Source organism: Sylvia atricapilla, chromosome 6 (genome assembly GCF_009819655.1).
Source record: "Sylvia atricapilla isolate bSylAtr1 chromosome 6, bSylAtr1.pri, whole genome shotgun sequence".
Taxonomy (NCBI): Eukaryota; Metazoa; Chordata; class Aves; order Passeriformes; family Sylviidae; genus Sylvia; species Sylvia atricapilla.
Genome location: NC_089145.1, coordinates 26,807,728 through 26,831,685, shown reverse-complemented (window position 1 = coordinate 26,831,685; position 23,958 = coordinate 26,807,728). Strand labels below are relative to the sequence as shown.

Sequence of the window (23,958 nt, the reverse complement as noted above, 5' to 3'; positions counted from 1 at the left end):
TGCAGACAACACTGGTATTTGGTATTCACATGCCATCCATCTGAACATCTCATCAAAGTTTCTCTGCCAAATTTCTCGTATTTTCAGAAAAGGTAGGTCTTATTCCCATTTATAATTAGAGTTTGCTCTGAACTTTACATGTTTGGATTAAGCATTTAGCTGTGTATATGCCCTTGCATCATTCTCACACACTCAGCAACAGCTCTTCTCCTCTGTAAATTGCTGTGTACCTACTCTGAAAAGTTTCATAGGCTTTGGAAGAAGTTCTTCAGAGCAGTGTATTTCTTGCCTTCTTTTCTCTTCTAGTTGAGTGTTTTATGCATGTGCTAGGCATTTATTTTTTTCCTTGCTGAGAAAATGATTTATGAAATAATAGAAATAGATAGTACTAGTCGAAAGGTCAATAGTCTGGAGCATCTTAAAAGATCAATTTATATTATTCTTTGGAATATAAATGGGGAGCTATTATTATTCTGAGTTTATTCTAAGAGGATAACTTACTATTCCAACATTTAAATAAAAACTGGAAGCAAAGATTTTAATATTGCTGATAAATCCAGACTATAAGTAGTTTGATATTATAACTCTGCGTCACTGTTTAAAATGTCATAATTGTTTGACTTGAAGCTGTCTTTGTTCAAAACCACACTTCACTACCACTTTCCTACAATGAAAATTTTCCTAGGATCTTGAAAAATTATTATTGTAAAACCTCTTATAATGAGGGTAATTGCAGAACTGACTTTCCATTTTCAAATTTCTTTCAAGAACACTTGACAAGTAAAATAAATTTTTATGGCAAAAATACATGGTTATAATTGCTTTTAGGTTTTTTGTCAATACCACAACAGTCTTAGTGAATCTAAGACACAGAAATACAGTTGTTTGTTTGTTTGTTTGTTTTAACAAGGAACACTTCTACGGTTTTAAAATTAATTTTTGAGTAATTAATAAGGTTTCACAATCCTCTTTTTGATTTGGAACTCACTCAGAATTGTGGAAAAAATTGAGAGTGAATCTCAGTTCCTCAAGGGTTAGGTTTCCACATCAGTAGGAAAGGCTCCACACCTGAAGCTCAGCAACTGGTTTCAGCTGAAAGCAACACGGTTGTCCAGACTTTCCCTGTTCCCTACAGCTAACTCCCATTTTTTCTCTTTTTCTGACATAAGCCTTTGTGCTCTAGTGGGACAGATCAAATTAGGAAATTAACTTGTGCGTCTGAAAAATACCATGGTAAAAATGTCATGTATTAAATAGAGTTTTTGATCTATGACTCATTCTAATTCTTCCCTGACCAAAATTTTCTAGTTCTATAGGTAATAAATTACATTCTGTTCCTCTGATAGGCATCACTCCTATATAACCTCTCCCTGTCATGTGCATACAGATGCTTTCCTTTCTCTAGGGTAAGATATAGAGTACCCTTTATCTCAGTTAGTCTGATCAAGAAACACTGAAGTTCACTTCAATGCAAATGTTTTAGGTCCAATTTAATTTTCGAGTTGTAAATTCTGTTTTGGACTTGAAGAGGGTTTCATGTGCCTAAAACTTGTATGGTTTTGCTACATGAATTAGTTTAGTGAAAAATAATACACTCCTTCAATAAAATTTGCCTTACTTGGGTTTTCATAATATTTGGTACTGAATTCTCTTGCAAGCTGAAATACTGTGGTAGCTTGAAATATATATATTTTTTAAATAAAGCTTGAAACTAAATGTTATATTTTTAACTCCTCCTTCAAACTGAGAAAATATCGCCACCTTTGTAATAACAACTGCAGAAGTTGCCAGAAGGAAATACAGACTCTTTGGCAATAGCACACAAGACAGTTGGGAGCTTTTCACACCTGGAATCTGCAAGTGGTGATGAGTATTCTTGGCACCCAAGTGCTTGAGAAAGGAAAACCTAAAATTATATTGTTTCTGTGTTGAATTTTAAAAAAGATTTTCTTCACAATCAGTACAGTTGGAAATTTAAGTCCTGAGGTCCTACATTCAGTTTTCTTGCTGATGTGGGGAATGATGAGTTTCAAAACACCAGCTTTTAATGGATGAATTTAGGACAAAATCAGGTTTAACTGTAGAATGGCTTTCTAGTTTGGATGTTTAAATAGATGCATTTAAATACTTTCTGTCTGTGGAATTAACAATTTGAGCATGTTTTTTTGCTTTTCTAAGACAGTGGACTTTACTGTAAATGTGGTAAAATTAGGACCTTTGAACATTTCCTGCCCAGATTTTCTCTTTATGCTGGCCTTTTAAATTTTTCTTTGTTCCTTAAGTTATTCTTAAAAATAGAAAGTACCGAAGTGGAAACCATCTTAAGTAGATGCCAGTTAATTTCTTTTTTTTTTTTAATGAGCTGAAGGCAGGTGGGTAGAGCTCCTGATATGCTCAGAGAATTCCTAGTAGTAAAAGGATGATACTATTCCATAGTGAAGGCAACAGGACATGTATTCCTTTCTGTGGAACGGAAGTAATCTTCTGTGCTCTCCTGATTTGTCCTAGAACTTACAGTACCTCCATTCAGCCAAAATTGTCTTGTGCTACTTTCTCAGCCTCAGGTCTGAATTTAGACATGTATAAAAGGCTGGTAAGCAGAGGTTTGCTTCAGTTTAGGCTATCTCTAAGGGAATCATTTCCATGCACACAAATTACATAAAAGGGCTGCCTTTTTTTCTGTAAGTTTTGCACTGTTGTGTTCTAATACCATATACTCTCTTAGTATACTTGAATGGGGTAAATTCATCTTTTGCAGGGCTGATGAGTAGTTAAAATCAGTTAAAGTGGATAGAAGGGTTTTAAGGAATGGATGTCTGTTTGTACAGTATTCTGGTTATCAGCTCTAATGCTCCTTTACCTGTTCTTGTTTTATACTGTAATCAGTTCCCAGCAAAGGCTTATGTAATGGAGCAGCTATCCTCATTGTGTTGTCCTAGTTACTCCATGACCTGTCATAAGGAAATAAATTTGACAGAAGGCTAATTGTCTTTAATTGTAGTTGTGTTATCTTGAAAAGTTCCTCTGAAGTGATAAACTGATCTGATAAGAAAACTGTTGAGTTAATGAATACAGAATTTTATGAGCTATATTGCAATTAGAGTGGCTGTTACTTTTTTGAGAGAATTATGAGAATTATAAAGACATGTTTGTTGTGCTGAAAATAGCCTTACTGCCACCTAAAAAACCTGCATTGCTCAGGACTCATCTGCTGAATGAGTAAGGGAAAGCTTGCACCTTAACTGTTTGTCATTAATTATTCACCTGCTTCAGTAGAATACAGAACATGCTGGAGCTTTCTTAAATTGTTAACATCACTGTAGCCTGTTAAAGAGCTGTGATGAAAACAAGGAATTCAGTAATAGAAATGCAACTGTATTTACTTTAATGAGTCTTTAGTTCATCTGTGAAATTTGGAATGGGCCAAACAGTCTAAATTCAAATCTTTCCAAATTCAGAAAAATTTCAGTTTCTATCTTGAGAACCACCTCCCAAGAATGCATATTTTTATCTGTCCAAAAGTCCTTTAAATGTAGTAATCTCTAATGATGTCCTTTTCTTCTGTATAAATTTGGGGAAGGTGATTGTAACCTAAATTGCACCTACTAGAATACACGTCTGTTATTAGGTAAGGAATATAGAGATATTTATCCACTGCAGTATATCCATAATTAACAGATTTGCAGGTTATATGGTGTTAAGACCACTAGAGAACACATCAGAGCAATGAAACTCTGCCTAGATCAGATTGTGAATAAGGGCTTTAAAAAACATATTCTTGTAGCAATGCCTGAATGTAAGGATAGAGGTGTATAAGCATCTGATAAAGTTGTGGTTTCACAGAAATATAAAGCATTTTCAGACTTGAATTAGGGAAATAAGACTTCTGCCACAAAGAAATAATGAGAAAAACCCTTTCCTCCGTATTAGGAATTGGTATGATAGAGTCCAGTTCAGTGTGGATGTTTAACTCAAGGTTGCTGTCCATACCACAAGAAGAATGTGGAGCGAGGGGAGGGGTATTGAAGGAGAACCATATAAAAGACTCATAGTTGTGAAGGAAGGCTTAAAGCTAAATTTATTAATTTACAGGAAGTCAAAAAAAGTATGTTTAGATGTTTAAATGAAGTGAAATTACTGGAAACGGAGTTTGGTTACCAATCTGTAACCAAGTTGCGTGATAAAAAGTTAAAATTAAACATATTAAACCCTGAAACAAAGGAAGTTATGCTTATTGTGAGGGAAAAAAAAACATATTGGAACGTGTTAGCAGTGAAGAACATTTGAAGACGTACATATTTTAGTGTGTGCTAATTCACTGAGAGGGGTTGAAGTTATGAAGTAGCCTGATCAGGTAAAGACTTGGACCAATTTCAAGCCTTCTGGCCTTGAAATTTGTCAGTGAATCATTTTCTCCTGCTTTACTTGAAGTCTTGAAAAAACCAGGATTCTTCAAATTGACTTCAGCATGTTTGCAATGCTTGCAGTACATTATTATGCTTCAGGAGGAGCTTAGCACCTTGTCTTCAGGGGCTTGAGAGAGAACTTGGCCTCCCATGAATGACAGTTCAATGAGTCCTGGTGTTTTATTGCTTTGAATACCTGGTTTGATGACATAGAATAGATATTGTTGCTTCGTAATGATGTAAGATTACAAAAGATTTAACAAGGAATTAGTGTATTAATGAAATAATTAAATTAAATTAATAGGTCTCAGAAATACTTGTCAGAGTTGTGACTATAAATTGTAAATTTAAATGTACTTTAAAAAGTATCAAATCAGGAATAAAATCAAGGCTGATAGCAGTATTAACAAAAACCTCTGAATTGTCATATCTTTGATTTAATAAAGCATCTACTTTTCCTACAGGTGATGAATTTTGCTCGTGTTTGAAAGCTTCTGCCAAAATCTTACTTGCAATTTTAGGTTTTGCTTTGGTGAGATGAATAGTTTCACCATTACTTGTTTTAAGCAAGTATCAGGAAAAAATAAATGCCCTTGAAGTTCCAGGATAGAAGTGAACAAATTATTTATGAAGACCAACCCTTGCTTCGATGTAACTGGCAGGTGGTGGAAAGAGAAGCAAACATTTGAGTTAGAGGAAAAGCCATTGTACGTGCTTTAAGTGTGTAATTTTGGAAATAGGCATTTTCTCCTTCATTACTAGGTTTTTGTTTCATCTTTGTTCTTGAATGTGTTATGATAATTCTGTTAGAAAGGAGAGTAAGTTTGATCAGTGGTTAGTAATATTAAGGGGTTCACATAATGGCTCTAGTTCTTTGTAGAATTTTGACCTTATCTGCAGGGGAGAATTTACTATCACCAGTAGAATTTAAATTGGTTTAGTTCAACCTGATTGAATTGCAGGATGGATGCGGTTACTCAGAACACACAATCTCAAATTGGTTTCCCTTCATTTGTTTGAATTAAACCAATTTAGGCTATGTATTCGGAATGAACACTCCTTTATAGGCATGTAATCCACTCTCACTGGGTGTAAATTTAGATCCTCATCAAATCCAGATTAATATTTTTCCAGAGGGATCTGTTTTATCTGGAGTTGGTTCAACTGTCATAATGCCCAGCTGAAACAAAAAGGGCGTAAATAAATATGAAAAAGAAATATGAAAGAACATGAAAAAACCAGTTACTGTTGTGTCAAACAAATGTTTGTCTTAAGAAGTCAAGTTGTTTAAGCAGCAGAGTGTTTATTAAAAAAGCATAATTCAGTCCTAGTACTAGGATTGGCATTTAGCCACATGGAAGGCCATACTGCTAATTTAAATCAGAATGGTTTTACCAATTTTGCATATTGTTTTTGTGTTGATTCAGGGTGAAAGACATTGTTCACTTGCTACTTTGAAAGCTACAGAAATAACCTAAAGCAAATATACTCTTTGAAGAGCATTTGGATAAGAGCATTTATACAAAGAGTTGCATTTGTATAATTACACCAGTGTAACAATAAACACAGTTCTAGAAAAGCTCAAAGAATTTAAATAAGCCTTTAATTGGTTGTAGTTGTTGCTGATGGGAGCGATTACAAAAATATTAATCTCCAAAGTACGATTTTCTATAATACTGTCTATAATCCAATTCAGCAATGATTGCTAAAACCAGAAAATTAAAAAAAAAAAACCTGTCAAAATTACCAAAGACATATTTTTTCCTTTACCAAAGACAACTGCTTATAGCCTGACATAATTGTACATTAGATGTATTTAATCAGAAATTATCCTAGCTATGTGAAACACATTGTAAAATGTGAAGTATGTAATGCAACTGAAAGTTAAGTATCTATTTTAAACATTATAATTTTTTGTTAATATTATTTTAATGTTGTTATGCATTACTATTAATTAAAATTAGTTAGTTATTAATTAGATTTTATAAGGGATTATTAAAATTAAATTTAAATGTAATTATGCCTTGCAGCAATTTGGAACTGGTTGTGGAATATATCTTTGAAAATGTTTAAGTTCATTAGTTCTATATTGAAATTGGTCCTTGAGAGAGAGAGCACGTTAAAAAATTAAGGAAGGATATCCTTGAATTTTTTCTGTACTGGAAACTCTTTGACTACAATTTCAATGTTAGTCACTGTGAGATACAAAAACTAGTTAAGGTGCTGGGTACTGAGAAACACAACTTTTGCTGTATTTGTTGTCACTGAGATCCCATGTTTTGCTCTGTTTCTGCAGTGACTGGTTAAATGGAAGCCATTCCTGGGATCTGGATGGTTTCTACTGACGCAGACTTTGCATAGCAGCTCCGTCACCTCAGGAGGTTGCAATGAGTGGAGGAGGGGATCAGCCTGACATCCTCAGTGTGGGAATACTGGTCAAAGAAAGATGGAAGGTGGTGAGTATGCCTTCCTGCAATTCTGTATCTTCTTCGAAACATGTTTTTAGAAAGAAGTGGTTTGTGCTTTGAAATTAATTTGAAAATTCTTGTGAGATGTATTTTGCTTCATGCTTGCATTAACTTGTGAATGAGCTTTAAAACAACTTGTTTCTCTTACCCTACTTAAAGAGAAGTTAAGAGGATTTAAAATGGGTTATTTTTTTTTCCTGATAAGGACCTAGGAGAGCTCTTAAATCCCAATGTAGTGCCTGATCCAAGCACAACTGGAAGAGTACTGTTTGTATATTGAACCCGATCAGCCAGTGATTATGTCAGTCCATTTTGGAGATCAGTCAGATGCCTTCCCCTGAAACTAGTAAGTTTGTGAGATATGTTACTTCTTATAGGAAGATCTTTCAGGACGTTGCTGCTCTTCCTTTTGTTTGTTGGGTTTTATGGCATAGATTTATTCTCAGCTGATTTGTATTCATTTGATTGTGTGCCAGCATTGGCTTTACGTAAATAGCTCTGTTCCTTTTTGCTGTTTGAATCCTTGATTTGCATCTTGAGGGAAATAGTATCCATTTGAAGCTATTTCTGCTGCGAGAAACAGGCTGAGTTCTCATAGTTCCTTCTCCATTCCACTGATCACTTTGGGGTTTTTTACTTAGAATTAAAAAAAAACAAAAAACAAACAACAACAAAGGCAAAAAAGAAGGCCAGTTCACAGTAGAGCATTTAGAGTATCTGTGTGTGTAGTAGGCTGTGAATGGATTCTGAATCGCTTGCTTTATATTGCTCCCCTATTTCAAGATTTTTAGAGCTGAAAGCCTGAACATAGAAGATACAAATTCATCCTTAATTTTAAATTCATAGGGGAGAATAATTTCAACTGTCTTTGCCCTATCTTTCATTAAATGTGCAGGAAGCTGATACTAACTTTCTGTAGGAAATCTTTGTATTTCCTTTTAGGCAAATAGAACCTAAATAGCTATCTCTGGAGTATAAGTATTTGTAAAATACCTTCTTATATTCCATCTCAATACAGCAGTGAAAGAAAACCAGAAAGCATAGTTTTGAATCAGATCAAATAGTATAGAATAATGTTTTGTATACAATAATATACAACATACAATAGATAAAAACATTAATTTATCACTGTCCACAAAACTACTTAGTTGGCTGATATGTGCAACAGTGGCTGTGTTTTCTTCATGTTTATTTTCGTTCCTATGTAGTGAAGACTGCTGATGACATAAGTGTCTTCTAGACAGTTCTGAAACTAGGCTGAAGTTCGTTTCCTGTAATTGTACATTTTCACTTATGTTTTCCAGATCAAGTATTACAGGTAGATGAGTACCTAGTATTTCCTATGGGTAACTCTTAAATTTCTTACCTTCTGTAGCAAACATTAAGGATTTCTTGATGACTTCTAAGGTGATAGACTTCCTGAATTCAGGATTTCATGGGACTGTCTCCCAGCAGAAGAAACTGAAATGCGGTTTTTGAATTTTTTTGCTGTTGAGGGCCTTGTTCTTTGCAGTTGTGAAAACCATATCTAAAGTTTTTGGATATGAACATTTTAAAAAACAGTGTTCAATTAATTTTAACCTAGACATTATTTAGGGTGATTCTATTTTGAAAAGTATGCATAAAAAAAGACATAATTTTTTTTTTCCCCAGTCAACCCCCTTCTATCCTTTGTTGATACCTTTCCTCATGCCTCTTTTTTGCCTTTGAAACATTTGTACAATTCCAGCTTGGAGAGACTTGATTGTAATGATAAATGGTTTTAGATATGTTTAAGAATGCCATTCAGGATGTAGTGTAAGCAAAGGTACCAAGATAAAACTTGTTGGAAATTGTATGCTTTACCCTGGAAGCATACAAACACACGGAAATTGAAGAGAGGATGGAGAGGAAGAGTTTGGGGTGTGAGATGCTGAATACGAAAAGAGAAGGCTGAAACTAATGAACAAAGTGGGAAATTATAACGCAGATGTAAACAAGGGCAATGTGGTCCACATCACAGTGAAAGATGTTGGGCAGATGTGGCAGGAGGCCAGTATGGTTGAGTGGTCAACACCTGTGTGAACTGGAAAGCAAAATGCAAGTGAACAGAAGGTGGGAATAGGGACAGGCTGCCCAAGATTAGCATGGAGGTGTTGCCTCTGTGTGATGAATATATGGGAAAGCCAGAGCTCAACTGGCAGTTGTGACTGGTGGAGGATGTGCAAAGCAACAAGAAAAGCTTCTATAGGAATGTTGGCAGCAAAAAAAAAAAAACCAAACAAGGAAAATATGTATTCTTTGTTGAATGTGTGTGACTTGGTGACAAAGGACGTGGAAAGTATATTTTTCTGCAAAGAGAGGTTAATTTGTGCCTGCAACTACTGAGTGATGTAATTATTTGATGTATGTTAATGATTCTGGTGTACTTTAGCTGAGGATATAAATTGATCTGTTTATTTTATTTTGTGGTGATGGTTTTGTTTGTTTTAAATTTCTTTTAAGCACACATGCAGAGAAACAATGCTTTCAAAGGCAGTCAGTATTTCTTGGTCTGGCCATTTCTCAAAGCTGGTAAATGAAGTTAGATGATAAACATGTCTACATTTGTATGGGGTGAGGATGGCTGGGTCACCTCTTTCCTTTTTTTACTCTCACCTTTTTCATCGTGCATTCTCACTGGTGTGCTTGTACTGTGCTGAAAATTCATGTGTTATCTTCTTCCTTATTCATAGAGCCTAGGCTATTTTAAAAAGTGTTTTTACTGCTCTGTCAAATGTCTGATGATGTGGATTAGGAGACATTAGATTACTTTTCAGAATCTGAAGATATTGCTGCTCTCTAGAACCCTGGACTGTTTAGATGACATTTTATACAGTATAGTCATACAATGTTAGCAACTGTATGTTTCGCGTGACATTTAGAAAACCATGTCAGTCTTAGGGTAAGTTTTTTTTATCTCCTTTTCTCTTTTATCGACTTCAGAATGTTAGCCAGGGGAGGCATTTTGTGAAACAACATTGACATTTTTGGTATTGAAAACCAAAGAAGTGTCTGTTCCCCATGACCACTTAAAGCAGAGTGAAAAAACACCTATTCATATTTGCTCTGAATGTAGTGCAAACTAATTAGTATGCCAAGAGCATTCTTTTTCCCTTGTCCTTGCACAGATGAAACTTTCAGTGCTGCAAATTTCTTGAGCCTGTCTGTTAATAAGAGTGATATTGGTGAATTGTAAGTGAATGTGAGTAACATTTGAGATGTATGTTCAAAGATAATCTTAGCCATTTCTTGTAATTTATGATTTAGCTGCTGTGTGTAAGTTACTCCATGTAATAGAAAATACAGTCTCTTTTCAGGAAATCAAAAAACTTGTATGACTTTATACCTTTATTATTCAGTGTGCATATTTCTGAAGAGAGAAAAAGATGGAATACTTTTAAAATGCCACTGTGCTTTTGTATTTGAAGATCTCTGGGCTGTGTGTGACTATTTGAGGAAAGACTTTATTCAGCATGCTGACTGTGCCCAGATTCATGCTGGGAATACTACTGCACTCTTCTATTATGCTATATACAATAGTGCAGATGAGGATCAGGTGTGTTCCCTTCCAAACTGTGGTTAGCCATACCTTGGTCAATTATTCAGTAGCTCTTTTATGTACTGAAGGATATAATTGTTATTTTAAAATCTATCTGTAATACAATAGCATTTGCAGTATGACAGGCAGAACAAAGAAGTATTGCTGTTTTATTTTTTTTCTTCTCCCGTCTTTAAAATATGTTTTTTTCTTTCTTTTCCCCCAAAATAGTTGAGGAAAATAGGAGGTGGAGGATTTGGAGAAATTTACGATGCACTGGACTTGCTTACTCGGGAAAATGTTGCACTGAAGGTCGAATCAGCTCAGCAGCCAAAGCAAGTGCTGAAAATGGAAGTAGCTGTGTTGAAGAAGCTGCAAGGTAGGGCTGTACCTTGGATACAGGAGAAGTAGCATGTCAGTGTATCTTCTTTAAAAAGATCATTGTAATTATAATAATATTTTGAGTAAACATTTCCTATATTCTGCATGTTCTTGGTAAATGATTATTAAAAATGGAATAGAAGTTCTTTCAGATAATGAAAGTTTTGCTACAGTGAAGCTTTTGTTTGAAATGGGATGACATGAAAATAAAGAGAACAACAAAAATAATTCAATTGCTGCAAAAATCTCAGTTCAGATTTACCTTATTCTGAATCCACATCTTCCCTTTGTTTTTTGCTCTAGACTTTGTATTCTTGTTTTTATTTTTTCTTCTAAGATGTTTTTTTTGTTTTTTCTGTACTATGTAGCACTGAATATTTGAGGGTCATTCACACAGCATATGTGATAAGAATATTTGTTTTCTTTGCTTTGCAGGTATTGCTGAGAATTCAAATATCAAAATGGGAAACATACTTTAAAAAATCCCCATGAGCAAAAGCCCCAACTTCAAAGTACTGTAACTTGTATGAGAAAACTACTGGCATGTAAAATCCTCAAATACTTCCAGAGTTCAATTCCTTGAATCAGAGTTTGAATAGTCACACTTTTTGTACCTGTAGATACTTTAATGAAGCTATCAATACAGAGAAATATGTGGTGGCTTCTCTTCGTTGCTTTTTACAACACAAGATTACAGAAAGAAAGTTTTAACAGTGACTTTTTCTTTAAATTGTGAAGAAAAATTTTTTTTTTAATCTGGTAGATTTTGAATAATACATGCATTCCTGTCAGTAGCCCAGTTTTTCCAAACTCTTATTTGAAAAAAGCAAAGTCTGCATGACATATGGTGCTGCCTAATGTTCTGTAAAGGTCACACTGCAGCAGGAATTGACAGCCTCTATAGATTTAAGAGGGCAAGCGTGTCACATGTTATGATGTTAACAAACTGTTCCTATGCTTTTGTCTGTTTCAAGGATTTCACTAAAGCATCTAGTATTGTATAGCTGAGATTTTCTTTGAATTTTGAAGTTTCTAGTCCAGAGATGAATAGTAAATTTCAGTATTGCCAATTGAAAGTTTGGAAAATATTTCCCAGGGCTCTTGAAAGAAATTATCCTAAAGACAGTGAGTTTTGAAGAACAAAATACTCCATAACTCCTGGAGTTTTTAAATGCTCAGAATTAATTTTTCCAAGAGTTTGTGTTTTTTTCTGCACACATGAGCTTGATTCTATTTTTACGAAACCCAGAGTCTTTAAAATGGTATAGATAAAACAACTGAATGATAAGGAAATTATTAGAAAGAAAACACTGGAATTTGGTAGCACTACAATACAAATGTTTTTATGAAAACATGACCTTGTATAGGACTGTGTGACTGGAGTGCTTTTTAACTTTCTAAAATAGTGGAGTTTCAGTTAAGATATTAGAAAAGGGATTTTTTTTTTTCTTCATCAAAATGTTTTTATCTTTTGAAATATTGGTGGAAAAAATTTGCTGAAATAATAAAATATTTATGTGTGAAAAATTGCCATAGGGCCTTACAGAAGTTATAGTCTCAGAGGAATAGTTAGGAAACTATAATTCCAAACAGCCCAAATCTTCCTGCAGGAGAGTCTTTGGTTCTATTGCATCATGGGAAATGTAGATGAAAAGAATAGAACAATGAAACATCTGAACAGCAGATCCACTGAGACAAATAATCCACAAAATATGTAATCCAAATAAATATTTCTGTTATTTATTTTCTAGGTATTATTTCTCAGAGCAAATAATAAATAGAAGCTTTTGTATAACTGAAGTCCAGATTTTATATGAGATCTTTAGAAATAAAACTTTGACAATCTTTCTTATGAGAAAATAATCAAAATATATTATTACATTTTATATGTTGTTGCTCTCTTGGAAAAAAAAAAAAAAAGTTGGTGGTTATAGTAACACTAGAGACAACCTCCAGTCATTCTTCTGGAGGTTTACACTTAACACTGTAACTGCTCTGGTTTTAGATAGGCGATCAGTAAAGAAAACACAGTGGAGAGATGGGTCAAATGAATTTTTTGCATATATTGTGATTTATGATTTGCACAGATACAATACTTTAGTTTTATATGCAACTTTTTTTTCCCATACTTGGAAGGTTTTTTAGTAAATAAGGTTATGGTAGAGACCATTTTATGTTTTACAGAAAATCTTTGCTCCTAGGATCCATTTGCAATAATTTCTTTACCTCCACAAGTTTTCAGTATGGAAGAGCTAAAAATTTGAAGCATAGGGAAAATCAAGAGAAGTGGATGAGAATAGGGAATAGAAAACAACTTTATAATAGCTTCTTAAAGATTTTTTATTATTATTCTTAAATGCTTTTATCAGGTAGAAATTAGTCTTATTTTTGACAATGTTTTTCTCGTCATGCAGATTCAGACCAGGTGAAATTGTAAACAATTCTTCTTAAATCAAAAGTTCTTTTGGGATATTTTTATAAAAACTTTCTATTATCATATGACCTCTGAGACAAACTTTTATTCTGTTCTTCTATCCCTTTTTGATGTGTGTGTATGTATGCATATACATAGGATTACTCTCCTTTTCTCAAAGGGCCTTGGTTCTTTTGTTGCAAGGTGTTCTAGTTACATTGGACGTAGAGAGGAAGGAATAGAATTGCCATGAAAATCCTTTTCCTTTCAAATATTTGAAAAGTTTCCTCTGTTTATAATGAAAGACAGTGAGCATGCCGTGTTGGTGAAGATTTTCTTGATATGTGGATCTGATTTTTTAAAAATATTGCCCAGTTTGTGGACTGTTATGAAGAAACAGAGAAGAGAAGAGAATAAATAAATGGGTATGCTACATCTAGAGCAGAATAGCTCTTCTAGTCTATACTAGGCCTAGGCACATTCTCAGGTTTATAAACATGCTTTTGAATGTATCTGTATTAGACTCTTATTTCACAGAAACTGTGAAACTGAAATAAGAATAGCTGTTGGCAGAAGTGCAAGGATCCACTCTTTCTTACCATTCTTTGCTTTCAGAAACTTTTAAAATTAAACCAGTGGTGATTATTGCGGGGGTAAAATGAGTAATAACTATGTGGTACAGCGAAGTATATAAAAGTAGTAACTTTGTATATGGTACAGTGACTAATGAAACACTTCAAAGAAGTTCTTTTTAAGACTAAGCTAGCAAAACATGCTGGAATATGTGAGTAATTGTATGACTTCTCTATTAATTGTGAAGGAGGACTAGGCCCACTGATAGGGCCATTTATTACAGCTTAGTCATCAATTACATCTTAATTTTTTTCTTCTTGCTATCTCCTAATTATTGTTGCAGAATATTGTTTAACTCTTTAGATTCCTTATTTTTGGTATTTTAAAAGAAAATAAATCTGCTGCAACAGATGGTTGTTTTGTTTAACCATGTTGTTAAGCCATCTGTTCACACAGTCAGATGGGAGAAGACAGATTTATCACATCTCACTCAGTGAGAGTGAGACTCACTCAGTTGGTTTCTGTCTCACACAATCTTACAGACTTCTCCCTCACTCATTTACAGCTCTGGAGTGTAATTTAGTGATGGGCTGTGTCTAGTGTAGGCTGCAAAGCTGCTGTAGTGCTACACTGCAGCAGCCTGAGGAATGGCACGCACACCTAGCACACTCCCTAGGAGGTTTTTCAAGGGCAGAATTGTTCCCTGCAGCTTGTTACCATCATCTTCTCTCCCTGAAGCCCAGCAGTGTAGCTCACAGGTGTAAGAAAATACTGTTGGCCTGCTGAGGAAAAGGCTGTAGTGGGTGTGTATAGCCCCACTGGAGTGGTGGAGGATCATTCTGTCCAAATAAAGTATTCAGACTCTACTTCTGCCCTTCCTCTTCCCCCAGTTTTATATAAAAGTTTCTAGGGAATTTACCACATAAATTGACTTGGTTCTCCAGTCAAAATGGGATTTCTCTGAGTTTTGGACAGTTACTGAATTTTTCAGATAAAATCTGACTAATATATGCTTCTCTGAAGATTTTCCTTCAGAATAACTACAAATGGCAGTAAAATTAATCATAAATATTTGAGATGAGACTTCATGAATGTAAAATGCAGCAATGAATATACAAAATTTCATCTTGATAAATTTGCTGCTAATCTTTTTTCTTCATAAAATTATAGTGTCTATAATAATGCCTGTCTTACTTGAACAAATGGGTGGAAGGAAAAAGTAGAGAAAACTAGTGATATTTAAAGTTAGCACTTACGTATTTGAAGAAATGTAGAGATTCTTTAAAAATAAATTATTTCAATGAATCCTGTAAGATTTTCTTTAAAACATTTTCTTTTTTTTAACTGGATGTGGCAGGTAGCTTCTTGACAAAGCAAGAAACAGGCAACCACTTTTCTGCCAAGTGAATTAAAAATATTTGGAAGCTGTAGGGTCGGGCCAAGTTTTAGGGTTTTGATGGAACTACAAGTGCAGCAGTAGCAAAAAGTCCCCTCAGATCTGTAGCTAGACATTGTGGTGTTTTCAAAACAGTAATGAGCAGGGTGGTGGGTTCCCTGTGTGACATTCTTGTAATCTTAAGTGTAAAGAAATTCATGATAGAAATATTAGGTAACAAATTTTACACAACTTTAGCAACCACATGTGATCATCAACTTTCTATTGGCTGTAGCTTCCATTGGTGTGAGAAAGGAAGGTAAATGGCCTGAGGAACTTTAATCCTACAGTTCCCTGTTCTGTTGTAGAGTGGGGCAGAGTGGAATCATCAGGGGTCCCAGCTTTTATCCAAGCCAATGTATGTTGGTACCAAAATGACAAGAGGGTTGCATTCCCTGTTTCTAACTGTAGCCTTTGGCTTGCCTTTTTCTCTGTATTTACCTGGGGAATCTTCTGCTTTGACTTAAAACTGCAGGATAGTAAGGAGATTATTTTTGACCTGTCTTCTCCACAGTTTGCTCCTAGGACAGGAGGAGGCTTTAAAGAAAATCAGCTTAAACAAAACACTTATTTTTTTTTCCTGTTTCAGTATACCTGAGCTAAATTTATCTGTTGTAACTAAACAGCAAGGATTGTGTTCTAGAGAAAGATATTAACAAATTGGATAAGTCAAATTACATTTTCTACAATTTTTTAAAAATAAAACATAACTTACAAGCAATACTACTGCTTTCTTTAATTATGACAGCTGCAGCTTATAGAAAAGAGGAATATTTTCTAGGAATATTGTCTATTACAAACCATTAGCTTTGTAAGGAAATAACCTTTTCCAGTCCTCAATTTTGTGGACGTTTAGGCATGTTGCTGTGCATGTTTTCTTGTGGTAGAGTGAGACCTGTAGTATGGGAGGAAGCTTCTGTTTAATTGCAGGTAGAACTAACTTTGGTTTTATTGCTGTTGAACTGCGTGGGGCTTAATTTTTCATATTTTCCAGTAATTTCCTACATATTTACAGGAGTAAACCACAGAATTTCATTATTACTGGCTAATTTGCTTCTTTTTCTCTTAGGAAAAGATCATGTCTGTAGATTCATAGGATGTGGACGAAATGACAGATTTAACTATGTGGTCATGCAGTTGCAGGTTAGTGTGTCAAAGCACTCAATGTTTGCTTGTGTGTTTAGGTTTATTAGCCAAGTCTATATGAAAATACCAGTAAGATTTTAGAGGATGCTAAACAAACAAACCAACCAACCTCCAAACATCACAAATACATTGTAGTAAGTGAACATAAATTGAGCATATCCTTATATCTTTCTCCTTTGATATCCTTTCCATAATTCTCTCCAAAAGGAGAAAGGTTACATCCTGAGAAAGACTTGATCATTGGAAGAGTGAACTCTGATGTCTTCTGTGACATTTTACATTCCTTTTGTCTTCACTTGAAAATGGTCTAAAATGTGTTATATTTGTCTCTGCATTTTGTTGGCTTTTTTAATAAAAGTGAAAAATTACCTTATGCAAATAAAAGAAAACACTCAATTTTACTGAAATACTTGTTCATTTAAAAAGGGATAAAATAGGTGAGTAGCACTTGGAGTTATGGGATCGATGTCCTTGTCATCCTGGTGAATACAAATACTGAAAACTCTGTTCTAGTTCATGCTGTTGTTCATCTGTTATTTTAGAAGAACAACAGTTCTGTGATCTCATGGGGTTGCAATTCCTACATAATATTTTTTTCATCTGTTTGATATGATATATAATTAAACTACGTACTTTTCCTTAAAGAATTGAGTGTGAAGAAGTCTTCATGAGTGTTTTCTCTTGTGAAAAAGAAAGGCCTTTTTTTGGGTGTAACACAAATACAATTTTAAGTAATAATGTTTGCCTTGTCTTCTAATAGGGATTGGTTTGTTCCATGGTTTTAGGAATAGAAAAGTACTAAAGTTCATATTTTTAAAAACAAATTCTAAATTTAGTGTCGGAGATACTTGGAGACATACAGTTATTACATTTAGGTGAGATGTGTTACCCTTGAGTGTGAAAATAGGTATTGAGATAATGGTTAATCATGAACAACTGAAGAAGAAGTAGGAAGACGTGACAGCATCTGTGAATCTTGGTATTAGTATTTTTTAATGAAAAAGTCCTTTTAATTTTACCAGGGTCGGAACTTGGCAGACCTGCGTCGTAGCCAGTCTCGAGGAACATTCACCATTAGTACCACTCTGCGGCTTGGGAAGCAGATTTTGGAATCTATTGAAAGTATTCATTCTGTGGGATTCCTGCACAGGGACATAAAACCAGTAAGTATGCCCATTAAATCAAAACAGGCAAGTGAGGTGGTCATTAGATGGCTGCATAAGTAAGAAAAGGTTCTATACTAGATGCTAAAGTGCAAAAATCAGAAGGGATGGAAAATTGGATGTTTAATCATCAGATAGGGCAGATTTTTTCCTGCCCTAATTAATGTTGCATTGCAACAACAGTAACTTTGGTCTTTTTCATTGTCTCCAGTTTAGGCCTACTTGCAATTTGCTGTACTTAAAACTTCCAACTCTTATCTTATCATGTAACCAAGAGTATTTGCCATGAGATATGACATAATGTGCTTGACTAGTGGCAGTTAATATTGTCATATAATAAATCCAAAAGAATACATACTAACTGTGGAGTGTATTTATAAGTCCTTCAATAGCAATTTTTATGTATTTAATATATTTTCAACAAACAAGGAAATGAAAGACAGACTGTAAGAGAAAACTATTGTTTTATTGTGAAATTCTTATTAGATCTATTGTTAATATGTCAATATGAGACTGCCTTCCTGATGGTATCACACTTTTGTTCTTACTCTTTTCTATTTTTCTTTGAATTTATTCCTGAAATCAAATCACCTATTTTTAATATTGCTCTGTATGACAAATATCATTAGAACTCTGAACTGTCAGAATTTGTAAATAAGGAAAAAATAAGCAAATCTTGTGTTTTCTAATGGTTGCAAATATGGTTGGTTATATCTGACATATATTACTAAGTTTCCTGTCAGCAGAATGATGCTTACATAAAACTTGCAACAAGTTTCTGTACATTAGGAAAATTTCATTGGTATCACTTCTTCCTGGCAAGTTTTTATAAAACTTGTATTTTCCCTGACCCATCCCCATTTCTGCCTTCATTTAATAGGAAAAGGGCATAGAGGCAGTGAATGTTAAATGAAATTGGGAGAAAGAATTGGCTGGAGCTAACTGTCCTTTGTGCTGAACTCAAAGCTTGAAATCCTTGGTTGCTTGTTTTCCTTGTGACCAATTAGGCAATGCTGAAATTCTGTGAGTAGGTGACATGATTGGAAAATTCTTACTAAAAATTAATATATTCTAAGGCATATAGTAAGATGGCAATCTTTTTGGACAATATAGGCCACTGTTCAGAAATGCTAAGTCGGATGCCTGTTTCTCTTAACAATGTTTTCTTCAAATTTATCAGGAGTTAAGTAGAAGTAAAAACACAGAAGGAAGGATAGAGAAATAGAAGATGAGTTTTCTGATTGTGTTATTGCATTAATATGTGAGCATATTGAAAACTGTGTGTATTCATCTATTATCTGTCTGTATTTGTTTTTCCTCCTAGTCAAACTTCGCAATGGGACGTTTTCCAAGCACCTGTAGGAAGTGTTTTATGCTGGATTTTGGTTTAGCACGGCAATTTACCAACTCATGTGGGGATGTCAGACCAGTAAGATTTTTTTCTTAGTTGAAATCCGAATTCTTGAATGTGGTAGTATGCTGTCTTTTCTTCTGAAGAAGTGTGAGAGTTGCAGTGAACTGGTAACTGTTGTAAGCTTGATTGCCATCCCAGATCAGAAATGTTGTGTGATTTATTAATTATGTTAGAAGAATGGTAGTAGGGAATGAATCAGGTTTCTGGTTTTTGGCTTGAGACAGAGGTGTATATCTAAGATATTTTTGGATAATCTGTCATTTGGTTTGGAAAATCAAGTGATGAATAGGTCTTCATTAAATATCAGAATAATGTACCTGAGCTGAATGTCACTTGCTATTTTATATTGTATTTTAAAAAACCCTAAACCCAAAAAATGCAACAACAACAGAAAACTGGGGAGAAAATGTAAAAGTCAGACACTAAACTGAATATAGATAATCTGAAAGAGAATGTCTGAGTAACTAAAACAGTGGTAGGATGCTAATTACTAAATAAGAGGACATCAATAAGCGTAGTTATTGTATTATCAATGCAATCCAACCTGAGGAAGATTGTATGTAAAAGTATATCAATGAAGAAATTACAGTTTTAAGCAAGTAGAGCCTCTGTAATTCACTGATGGGCAGGTAGTGTTGTTAATTTCGAAGTTTCAAAATGAGCAAGTCAGTGCTGTTGTACATGGTGATGTTTAAAAGGAACATTTTCTTTATTAAGTTAGTTTAGTTTACATTTTGATGGCCACACCGAATAACCTATTAGTTAATATGGTGCAGCACATTTATAAATATGATGCAAATTGAATGGTAGAAGCCATCCTGACAGGATTTTCACTCTTACTTTGCCTAAGAACTTGGGAAAATGGCAGATTTTTGTGTGCAGATTATGAGGTTTGTGAGTTAGTAAGGTAAATTAGTGGGGTTCTGCTGTACCCTGTTCAGCTGTAATGCTGGACACTGCAATGAAAGCAAAGGGCAGTGTCCAGCAAGAGTCTCTGCTGCTATTAGAAAGGTGAGCTAAACATTTTAAGTAGCTTTATAGGTTTTTTTTTTCATTTCTCAGTGTATTTGTCATGTTCTGTTTGTTTGGCTGCTTATAATGTTGTTTGAACTGACCTCTAATTTCAAAGAGAAAACAATTCCCAAGATTCAAAAGGTAACTTTTTCAGAACAAATAAATGATAACTGAAAATTCAGTATTTTTTATGTTCTTTCTTTTGTAAAAACTACCTTTCACCTTTTGTTTTTCATTGCAGTACCCATCAAGGTAACTGAAGTAGTTCTTCAATTGAAATTGTTTAGAAGTTTTTGACACTAATCAGTATTTGTAGAGTGCAGTGATTGTGGGGAAAAAGATGGTGGTTTTGTTTGTATGCAAATTGTTACTTAGAAATGGTTCTTGGATAGTGAGCAGCCAAAATGTTGGCCTTTCTTACTAACAGAGTTTATTCATATTTTCATTAAATGTGCTATGTGCTTCTCTTAAGGCTGTCCTAGGCTTCATTAGCTTTCTTCTGCAGACACTGCACATAAAGCAGGACAATCTAAAAGTATGTTCTCCAAATATATAATACGCTCTTCATAAAAACATGTTCCATAATTAAGGTTAGCTTGTTGACTGTTAGCTTTTTATAACCTTAGTTTTGCTTTCCCTGTTTAATTGTCTTTATCTCAAACCAGGAGTTTTCCGGCCTTTACCCCCACCTTGCTGTTGGGGAGTGGGTGGGTGGCTGGCTGGGGTTATGCCACAACAGGTTATTGTTAGTTGTTTGTTGTGGACAGGTTTGGAGGGAGGATTTTTTTGTTGTCAGTTTACTCTCTTCATGAAGAGTTATGGAGCCTCCTTAGACATTTTTACCTGAAAGAATGGTCAAGGCAGAGAACTTAGAACAAGAAATCCTTTCTTGAAGATGATCCAAACTAATTCCATGCCATTTTTCTGTACTGAAGGATCCCCCAGAGTAACCTGTCATGCCTGTTATTTCCTAGGACATCTCAGTGTTGTTTTCAGAGATGTTGTTAATCTTTATACTCCTCATCTTAGTGTCAGACCCCAGGGTGAGTTAGCACCATTAAAAACATGCTATCAGGGAGTCCATTCATCTGTACTTGCTTCTATCTAAATATTGTTTTGAAAATGCAGATTTAATATTAAAAGCTTTTCAGAAAGTAGTATTTAAAGAAAAAAGATTTTCAACATTCATAATGCTTACTGTGTTTTTCATTGCATTTTGGGGTGTCACATATGGACATATCTGTATAAAGAACTGAGGAGCCATCATTGTGAGCCCATTTTACTGTTCTCTTTTTCTCCATTGGATTTTCATTAGCATAATTATGCACCTTTGGATTAGGTTTTCTACAATAACTTTTAGCTTGCAGTAGTCAGATGACAGTAAAACTGATCTTGAAAGGAAAAAAAAAAATCAAGGACATATATTGTAATTTATCCACCAAGAATAAGATGGAATCTAAGTAATTGCTTCTGTAAGTATTAATGTCATGTTTATTCCCACATTTTTGTATCCATCAGAGTCACTTCTTTAAAAGCTATTGAAGTCAGTAGGCAACAGCAGTTTTCCTGTGAAGTATTGCTGCAGGGTGCACTGGTTTTTACATAACTGAGGGACACAATTCAGAAGGGAAACAGACATCTCTTGGGAATCATCAGTTAGGTTTTCTTCATATATTAACTTGGGGGCCTAGACAATGATATGTTGTTTGGGTCATCCCTTCTGTCTGATCCAGATGTTTGATACCAAGAATGGTATGGAGTTAAAGAGCAGAGGAGTTCCTTGAGCTTTTAAAAGTGGACATAAATTGCTGTAAACATAAAAACATGTTTCATGATTGTAAAACCTAGTATCAAATGTCTTCTTTATTCTTCCTGATTACTCTGGTACTTCTGTCATTGTCTTTTTTGTTTTTTAACAGTTCTGTCATTGCTTTTTTTGGTTTTTAACAGAATCTTTTCACACACTGCAGGTGAAATAGCCTTTTATAGCCTCTCTCTAGAATTTTCTCATCCAACAATATCAGAACTTTTTTCAGAAAAATGTGAAATAATACATCTCCAGGATATTGTAGCTGTCGTTTTTCCTCTTTCCCCCTCTTCCCTACAAAAGGAATGCAGTGCTCTAAGCTCATTTTTACACATCCACTGGGTAGGTAGTAATCTGTTGTAAAGTTGAGGAAAAGGGATAAAATTGGTTATAAATGTAATATGACAACTGTTAGAAAAGGACCAATCCTTTTTGGTATTCCATAATCATTATCTGGACTGTAATTTCAAATTTAGCATTTTCCTTACAGGAAAATATTTTCCCTCTTATTAAAGAGGGGCAAAACGTCATTTCAGGAAATTACAGGAAGGAGTATTTTGAGGGACCATTTTACATAATGAAAATGTGTTCAAACTTTATTAGTCTGCCTGAATGTCTGAGCATACTGTCAAAAGGAAATGCCTTTATTGCCATCTGAAGGATTCAGGGGTTTTACATTCTCTTGGGTTATTAAGTGAGTAGAGACAGTTTTCCACTTGTTCCAGATATTAGCCTTAAAATTAATTTGTTATAGTTGCAGTTTTCTTCTTGTAGTATCATTTTACTGCAGTGGTATATGTGAACCTTCAAAACTAAAAGAAGAGCACTTTAACATAGAGCATAAAGCAAAAACAAGGCTTTGCACACTTTTTCATGCTCCAGATAGTTTTCTCTCAGAACTACTACTGTAAAATAAAACATTTTTAACTGCTAATCTTGACATGGATTCATTTTATCAAAGTTGTCCTGTCTTCCAGCTGTCTGAATGACTATGCTTGTAAGGAACTGACTTCAAGGAGAGAGGGATATATCTGTTGTATTCAGCAATAAGATACTTGTAAAATGTGTAAACTTGTTGAAGATAGTGGTGAAGAGCTGCAGCTTATTAAGTTGTATGATCTGATGCTATTACCTGGCTAGAACTTAAAAATCAGAAACAAACATTTATTGCATTTTGTAGGTTTGTGAAAGGTGAATGAAAGGTAGTGGCTTCTGATACTAAATTCTACATGGTGGGGACAGTTACTAGGATGCAGGTGTTTGGGGTACATGTAGAATTAAATTATAGAATGGAAGTTGATAAGGAGCCACTAATGGGTGGAAGGAGCCTTCTCTTTGGATTGAAAAGATCAGAAGTGAGAAAATTGAGTATGGGAAGAACAAAAACTGCTGGGGATGATGTAGGCTGTTAAAAGAAGGAAGGATGAAACAGAGGCAAGCAAATAAATTGCTGGAGAGAGGAAGCCAATAAATGAATTAATGGTGTAGATAAGAATTGATTACTGCAAAGCAGAGTAATTAGAATTTAATTGTAGGGATACTCTAATCATCAAGCAAATACATTTAGCAGGATGCAAATTTCGTATATTACGAGATTCATAGTCTGCTGTTTATTGCTTTTTGAGGATGTAGTACCCAACATTTTGTTGGCTATTGTCTTAGAGATAGCTGAAGTAAGTAATAGCATCTTTTTGTTTTTTTAATTGTGACAGAATAAATGATTCTTTTTGAATGTAAACCTAACTTCATAGAGCCATCAATTTCCATGTCTCTGTTTACATGGTAAAAATGGAAAGTGAAGGTGTCAGCTGTGGTACAAAAATAGAAAACCTTGAGGGACAAAATGTGAAGGACATTTGCATTCTCAACATCATCAGTACTGCACCCAGCTCTTAGGCAGTTGTCTTCATTCCTGTTTTAAAGTGAACCTTAACCACAACTGGTTTTTGAGGTACTATTAAATTTAATACAAAGAAAGCAAAATAAAATAAAAAAAGAAGCCCCTAGTCTTTGCTGTTAAAAAGATTACCCTTTAAAGAAGAATTTTAGGTCATAGTTCTTTAAAAATCCATAAATTCAACCATCATGTATTATCACAGGCCTGAGTTTTGTGGTCTTTTATTTATGTGGATTGCCAATTACAAATAACTGCATTTTATTTTTTTTAATAAGAAGATAG

General features: G+C 34.4%; 1 protein-coding gene across 2 annotated transcripts in view; it reads left to right on the top strand.

The window, feature by feature from the left end:
* Positions 1-23,958, top strand: part of TTBK2 (tau tubulin kinase 2) — a 78,848-nt gene that overhangs the window by 15,802 nt on the left and 39,088 nt on the right. For both annotated transcript variants that reach the window (XM_066321265.1, XM_066321266.1), the window contains exons 2-6: positions 6,703-6,862; positions 10,665-10,812; positions 16,305-16,378; positions 17,404-17,544; positions 18,869-18,973. In XM_066321265.1, the coding sequence (XP_066177362.1) occupies positions 6,794-6,862; positions 10,665-10,812; positions 16,305-16,378; positions 17,404-17,544; positions 18,869-18,973 (537 nt within the window). In that variant the 5' untranslated portion in view covers positions 6,703-6,793. The remainder of the gene's footprint in view (positions 1-6,702; positions 6,863-10,664; positions 10,813-16,304; positions 16,379-17,403; positions 17,545-18,868; positions 18,974-23,958) is intronic.